General features: G+C 53.5%; 1 protein-coding gene across 1 annotated transcript; it reads left to right on the top strand.

Moving 5' to 3' along the window:
• The first annotated feature begins 2,662 nt into the window (after positions 1 to 2,662).
• DUOXA2 (dual oxidase maturation factor 2) lies at positions 2,663 to 7,346 on the top strand. The gene is made up of 6 exons (XM_009323868.1): positions 2,663 to 2,809; positions 2,950 to 3,007; positions 4,873 to 5,007; positions 5,196 to 5,409; positions 6,476 to 6,690; positions 7,147 to 7,346. The coding sequence occupies exons 1-6, from the start codon at positions 2,663 to 2,665 to the stop codon at positions 7,344 to 7,346; spliced, it is 969 nt and encodes a 322-aa protein (XP_009322143.1).
• The last annotated feature ends 291 nt before the right edge of the window (positions 7,347 to 7,637 follow it).

Below are 7,637 nucleotides of genomic sequence, written 5' to 3'. Positions count from 1 at the left end.
GCCCCCCGACGGGGCGCCCCGCTCCCGCCCCTGGCCCTTGGCGCGCTCCGGGATGCAGCCCCCGGACGGTGCCTAACCTGCTCAAGGGGTCCCGGCTAGGCAAGGGTAGGGAGGGGAGGATGAATCCCCATCCTGAGTTAACCCCGTGGTTTTTCCTATCCCGATTTGACCCTCTTACAGGGGCAGGAAAATGCAGGGAGTCCCCCCATCCCTGAATTGCAGCTCGGATCAGTTTCCAGGGGACAGGATTTCCCTTGTTCCAATGGAAAATACCAATCTGCAGCCCTGAGCAACCCGATCTCGGATTGCTGTTGGCTCTGCTGTGAGGAAGTTTTGGCTGGGCACTTCCGAAAGGTCCCTTCCAGCTGGATTCACCCTGGGGCAGGAAAATGGGGTTTCTGTAAGCAGAAACTGCTGGGGTTTGGGCAAACTTTCTGCCTCCTTTGCCCTTCTCCCCTGCCAGTCCAGAACATTTTAAACAAAAGATAAGTTGTCCGTTTCTGCTAAATTACTGATCTTTCTTTGAAGATGTCTCTAGTCTTTTCCTTCTCCGTACACTGTGACAGAGGAAACCACAGGGGCTCTCGGGCCACAGCCATGCTTCTGCATAGAGGTTTTCCAAGGTGCAACTACTTCAGTTTCTCCTGCCCTGAGCTGCAGGCACCAGTTTTCCACTTCAAAGCTGCAAAAATGCCAAGGAGCTGGTCTTCTGTGCAGAGTAATCAAGTGGGGAAGATTGGGCGGACAGCAACAGAAAGAGTTGTTTCCCTGGAAATTACCTATAAAACTATGCCCAGAAGTTGCAAAGTGTAGAGGAAATGCAAACATCCTTTGATATTGTTTGAAAGTTAAATTTAGATTTAAAAAGACAACATTTTCCATGTTACGTTCTGGGTTTTCAGTTGCTATGTATTGTTGATCTGGTTTAAGCTGTGAAGAGTTGCTTGTCTGTGAATACAGGCTTGGAAATCATTCCTCCAGCCATTGCATCTCACATGAAATTTGGGCAAAGAAAAAATGAAACCAGTGGAATTCAAGTGATCAAGACTTAACTTGTCCTAGGCTAAACTGTTCATTTATTTCTTCCCTTAGAGTCACTCAGAGTGTTTGTGGGCACGTTTGCTGGGCTGGGGACCCTGCGGCTGGACTTCAGTCCAACATTGTAGCATCGGGACTCAGTTACAGCTCCTGCTTGCCAGGCAGGAATGGGGTTTGAAGGCTGCCCTTCTCTGGGCTTGGCTTTCCAGGAAAATAGCCCAAAACTGCTACAGCAAAATAGCCCCAAACAAGATTTGTAAATACACGATAGCTCTGTTAGTCTGGAGCAGAGAGTCAAGATAAGGTCAGGTCTAGATCAGTTGTGAGCCGGTTGTAAAAACCCAGTCTCTGTTAAACTGTTTGCTGTAACGATCTGGGTTACTGGACAGAGAATTATTCTGAAACAAAATATTGCTTTATGCATTGAAAAGTGACTTCAGCTGCCCAGGTAAATTGTTTTATGATACTTATTGTAATCCCCACCCACTTTTAGGGATTTGGGACCTGCTTTTTTGTGGCTGAATGGCTCTGGGTTGGATCTTACCTAAAAATACAATTAATACTGTTGTCAGAAAATGAGAATAAAATCAGCTCCTCCATGCAGGGACAGAATGAAATTGTATTTGGTCATGAGTCATATTAGCCCTGGTATTCCCTGACTTTAGAAGACTTCCCAGGGTAGTGACATGCAGAGATGCTATTAAATAAGCGAAATAAAAGGATTAAGCATGTAATCAGTTTTGGTAGAAAAGATCTAACCCAGGAATGGGGGAAGCTCTGTAATTGTTAGAACTGAAGTGTCAGTGGGAGTTCAAAGCCATCTGTGGGAATTACACGCTTCATCTGCCACTTGATCTCATGTAACTCAGTTTCCTTTAGCCTTGAGACATGCTCCTGATGCTTGTGTGCTCCTTGGACCCACAGCCCAACTCTAGGGGTTCCTTCTGGCCCCTCTGGACCAAGCGCAGGAACGGTCCTCCCTCCCCAGATTGTACTTTTGCAGCTCCTGGGGAAAAGCCTCTTTGAGGAGAGGGGGTGGAAATGGGGGTGGTGGGCTTTGTTCTGCTTGGCGATGGTGGCCCCTGGCTGGGGATAATTTTGCTACCGTGAAATCGATGTTCTCAGTGGTTCCTTGTCGTTTTGGAGGAAGGTTGCATCTCCCAGTGGTTGCCGGCTCGTGGACTTCCTCTAAGGGCATGCCAAAACAGTGGAAAGCACTTGCTGCATCTGCTGGAGGGAAATACCCAGCTCTGTCTGGGGAGGAGCCACTTGACAGGTTTCTGGGCCTAGGCTGCTCCTCAAGCTGCAGCAGGACGGCAGCTCATGGTTCTCCGGGCTGCCACAAACCCTGCAGGCTGGTGGACCCCTGCCCCAGGTACCTCCTCTCTTCCACCGAGGGCTTTTGGGTGGTGTGTTTCTCTGCTGGAGTAGTATTTCGCCCTGCCTGTTTCCTTGCAGTGTTGCATTTCCTTGTCCCTGTGGGGAGTTTTGAGGTGGACCTCCTGCAGCTGGTTATTCCAGAGCTGAGCTGGGGCTGGCCACCATGGGCTTGAGGCAGCCGGGTAGGGCAGTGCAGGGCCCCCACTGTGACCACCTCTCTCCCACAGGCTGCCGGAGGTGCAGGATGACTCTCTTTGATGGTGTCTACCCCTTCTACCCGCAGCAGAGGAAGGTCTTTGTGTTTGATGTCAGCACCATCATAGTAATAGTGGTCTTCCTAACATTTGCATGCAGCTTTCTGCTCATCATCCCTGGCATCCGTGGACGGGCGGTGCGTGACCCCTCTCCCTGGGGATAAGCATCTGCTCCCCATGTTTTGGATGCTGGGACACTCCCGGCTGGTTTGGGGTGAGGCGGGTGGACAGCCAGGGCTGTTCCTCCCTGCCTGATGTCCCACCTCTCTCCTCGCAGAGGATCTACTGGACGCTCCGGGTTCTTCTCAGCCTCATCGTGGGAGTGGTGATCGTTGGTAAGTGCTGCACAGCCCTCAGAGGGTGGGTCTGGGGGCAGGATTAAACCCCGGGACAGGGTCTGTGTCTGGGAAATGTGAGCTGGTGGTCACAGCTGTGGCCTGGCCGAGGCTGGCTGCAGGGTCTGCCCAACCCCTGCTCTGCAAAGCAGTCACGCAGCTTCCCAAAAGGGCTTCCCCATCCCTGGCATGGGGGCTGAGAGTACCTGCAGGTGCCTGTGGTCACTTCTGAAATGAGAGGGAGCTTCGCTGGCTGTAACTGCACCGCAGAGGTCAAACAGCCCCAGCTCTGGTGGGCTACACAGCCCCATGTTCCTCCAGCCGTGCAAGCCCTCCTGAGGTGCCGAGGGAGCATGACTGAGCAGCTTGGACTGCAGCCAGGCATGTTTGGAGGATCAGAGGAGCCTCGCAGTGACGTGGAGAGAGCAGGTCAAAATAAAACACAGGCAGGGCAGAAGTTGGGGGGGGGAAAAGACCTTCCAAGGAGCAAGGCAGGAGGAGATGAGGGAGAGGATTTGATTTAGTAGAAACCAGGAAATCTTCTGTAATAAATGGGACTGGTGGTGGAAACCAGGCTGTGGGATTTCCAACTTGTACAGGGCGACAGGACATGTAAGCGAAAGATGTACTGAGGGGATAGAAGGTGCCAGATGGGGAGAGCAACCAGCCCTGACCCTAAATCAAAGAAACTCTCCTGCTGCGAAGGGCAGGGTGGATTACAAGACTGCTTGGAGAGGGATGATGAAGCACAACTAAATGACTCAACCCCCGATTCGACCAGGCTAGAACTAGATATCCAGGCTGTGACCAGCCACGGGACTCTGCTGGCTGACACATGGGCCAGTCTGGCATGCGGTGGTCACCCTTTGCCTGGGGATGTCCAGGTGCTGGGAGATGCCACCAGAGCTGCCCGGGAACATAGTGCCAGGAAGAGGGGTGGAGGTCAGGGCTTGCTCCACAGCCTTAACCAGCTCAGCCCTGGAAAGCCATCCAGTGCCACCCTCCTTACAAGGAGGCAGCCGGGCGCTGCTTGGGCACACAGGAGGAATTAATTGTTTTAAAGCCAGTGTCAGGGTTTCTGACTGGCGGCAGCAGGGCACACTCGACCCTGCAGCTAGAAAACGTTCCTGCAGAGCTGCTACTGGATCAGTGCACTCACAAGTTGATTCAGCAGCTGAACTTATTTTCGGGCAGGTTTAAAAGGTCTTGTTCAGCCTGAGATTAAATCATCACCTTCACTTTCAGCTTGTCTCAGTGCTGGAAAATTAAGCCCACCGCAAAGTGAAAGTGTTTCAGAAAAGGATACTTTGTACCAAAAAACATATACCAGAAATATTTCAAATTTTTCCCCCAGCTGAATTGACTGGCAGAGCTGTGACAGCAATTGCCACCCCTCTCCACCACCTCCATTTGACACTGATCTTCACTATTCACTAATAGTGCGATCTAGGGAGCTTAATATTTGGCAATGAAACTCACCTCTGTTCCTAAGGCAGAGGAACGGGCTCATTTCCGAGCCCTGTCCCCGGGGGCTGCGGTGCTCGCTGCGGTGGGGAGCTTGCGGGGAAGTCTTGGAGAGGATGTCCAAGGAGGAGTCACATCATGGGGTTCATCCCTGGGGATCTGAGCTCCCCCCCTCCCGGATTGAGGGAGTGGATCAGCGAGGGGAGGACATGAGCTCCGCCAGGGTGTGGGAGCTGGTTGAGGCACGTCCTGGTGGCTGAGTCAGCTCTCCTGCCCTCCTTACACTCCCTTGCAGTGCCACAGTGGGAACACCGCCGTTTGTGCTCGCCTGTGATCCCCCTTAAGCACAACGAAGTGTGAGACCGACCCCTCTTTAACCCCAGCTTTACTTTTCCTGACAGTTGTCCAGTTCACGGGGGACTGGGAGACCGGCTGGGTGAAGGCAAACACCTCCTACAAGTCCTTCAGCCGTGCCCTGGTGAACGTGGACATTGGGCTGCATGTTGGCCTGGCGGGGGTGAACGTCACACTCATGGGTGAGTCTGATGTCCCTGTCTGCAGCTCTGGAGTGGCCACAGCCCCAGGAGATCTCCAAGTGCTCTATGGGTGGCCTTGGTCTGCGTGGCTGCTCCTGGGACCCTGCTGTCCCTGGTGTGCCCGTGCTCCTGGCTGGCAACACCCAGGCTGCTGTGACACAGCAGGACCTGTCTTCTCCCTCCAACAGGAAACCCAGTGAATCAGGTCAACGAGACCATTGACTACAACGAGCACTTTGCCTGGAGCTTCAATGCAGACTATGACCAGAGCTACAGCGAAGGGCTGGAGAGGGGGCTGCCCAGCCCTATCCTCTATGTGGCAGAGAAGTTCACCACGCAAAGCCCCTGCAGCATGCACAGGCAGTACCGCATCTCCAGCCACTACGCATCGGCCACTCTCTGGTGAGCCTTTCTCTCCTGGTGCAGGCAGGGGAGATGCAAGGACGTGGGAAAGGCTCTGCTACCCTTCCCAGGAGGAAAGCCATGTGCAAGGTCTGTGGTCAAACCAGTGGCCCTGTAGGCACCTTGGGGTGAGCAGATAAGAGGGATGGTCCTGGTTCTCTCTGCTGGTCAACTTCACCAGAGCTGGGCACAGGAGAGAGGAACGTGGTACAGATCCTTGCCGTGATGTGGTGATGATGGCAGGCGTCCATCCCCATGGAGGGAGTTGGAGCTGCTGTCCTTGGTGGCCCCAGAGAAGCCCGTGGGCATGTGCAGAATTCTCCCATCCCCATCTGTAAGGGTATTTAATGTTTGGGAGTGGGACCAAATGAGGAGAAGCTGATGATGTTGTTATTGTGGGGTTGATCTCGACTCTTTAGTTGGATCTGCTGGGCAGTGACAAGTTACTGCTCCTCTGGGCTGAGGGAGAGCTGCTCCATGGCTGTCAGGAGATGCTCCCCTCTATCACGGGTTGTGGAGGGCAAGGACCATTGCAGCACTGTTCCCCCTGCGCTGGGCTTGAGAGCAGGGATGCAGGAGCTAGGAGAGGGGCCTGGTGGTACCATGGAGCCAGAGCTCCCGATCCATAGCTGAAAGCTTCCCCTGTCACCCAGCTTCTGAGACAAGTTCAGAGCTGCTGCAAATGACTTATGCCTGCTTCTGCAATTATTCCAGTCCTGTGTGCTGCTCTCTGGGGTCTGCACTGCCCCACATGCGGAAGGGCAGGGAGCTGAGATAGTCTAGAATGGGTTGCCATGGCCTTCTCAAGGCTGGTACGGTCTGTGGGCTGAGCAATGGGAAGAGGAAATGCGGGCTTCTGCCTTCTGGATGTAGCAGTGTGAGCATTGCACGTCTGCTTGCTCAGCCTGGGAGGCCAGGGGTCACTCCAGCCTGCCCACAGAGCTTCTTGGCCTCATACGATGCAACCTGGACCCCAGATTTCTCCTCCCACATGGAAATCCTCACATAGAGCATCCTAGTCCATGGCACTTGCACAACTCATCCGTTGGTCTTCTCTTGTCTCCAGGGTGGCCTTTTGCACTTGGCTCATCTCCAACATACTCTTCTCCATGCCCGTCCTAGTCTATGGAGGCTACATGCTGCTGGTCACAGGGGCCTTCATGATCTTTTCGTTGCTCTCGTTCTCCACTGTGAAGAACTCCCTGATGTGCCCGATCCAGTTTGGGACCGCAGTCCTGCACACAGGCTATGGGGGATCTTTCTGGCTCATGCTAGTGATTGGTAAGGACAACAAGCTACAGCAGAGCACACCACTTTTTGTCCCTCTGGGTGTGCAGGACTCCCAGTGCTTTCCTCCCACAAGTGCAGGTGAGAGAGCTCGGGGAGTGCAGCCCACCAGAGCCCCAGCCTGTGCCTTGGCAAAGCAGATCCTGGCAGAGATGTGGAGAGGGCTGGCAGAAGCAGGAGCACCATCCCCATCTCAAGGGTGATGGAGGGATTTTTAGTCCCTGAGGTGCAGTAATGCAAGGAGATGGGGATCACTTGCCTGGGTTTTAAGACCCATGCCTGGGTTTTAAGGTGCTCAGCACAGCAGCTGAGGCCACCTCATACTGTAGAAGGCCATCTTCCATAAGAGAAGGCATTGTCCCCTGGCAGGCGGCCATCAGAGGAGGGGTGCGGGGTGGGAAGTGTGCTGGTGTTTACAGGAATGTTCTCAGAGAGCACGTCATCTTCCAGGCTTGCTCTGTTTTGTGGCTGGGATCACTGTTGTTGCACTGCACTATTTCAACTTGGACCTACTGAAAACTTTCTTTGATCTCCATGAGGACAAAGCAGAGGAGTACCAGGAGATGACTGAAGTGTATGTCAACCCTCATTTTGTGAACAAAGGACTGTCTCCTTCTCAGTTCTCCAAACTCAACTCCAAAGGCATCTAGAAGAAAGTTTTTCCCACTCTTTCGCTGAAGGTGGGCCCGAAAGGGCAGAGCACAAACCCTTCTTGATGTCCCCAGAAACCCATTTCCCCATCCAACTGCCTTTAAAGAGTGCACGAGCCCACGTTGGGATGGGTACTTGTCGAGAAGTACCTTTGCAGACTGTATCTCCCTGACCATGTCCTCTGGAAAAGGGCAGGCTTTACAGAGAGCCGGCAGGCGCAATCAGAGCAGCTCACAGCTCTGTCGACTTGAGCTGCACACTCACCTGGGGATCTCCGTCCCAGGAGAAAT

Source organism: Pygoscelis adeliae, unplaced genomic scaffold (assembly GCF_000699105.1).
Source record: "Pygoscelis adeliae isolate BGI_AS28 unplaced genomic scaffold, ASM69910v1 Scaffold365, whole genome shotgun sequence".
Lineage (NCBI taxonomy): Eukaryota > Metazoa > Chordata > Aves > Sphenisciformes > Spheniscidae > Pygoscelis > Pygoscelis adeliae.
This window is presented reverse-complemented; position numbering and strand designations above follow the sequence as displayed.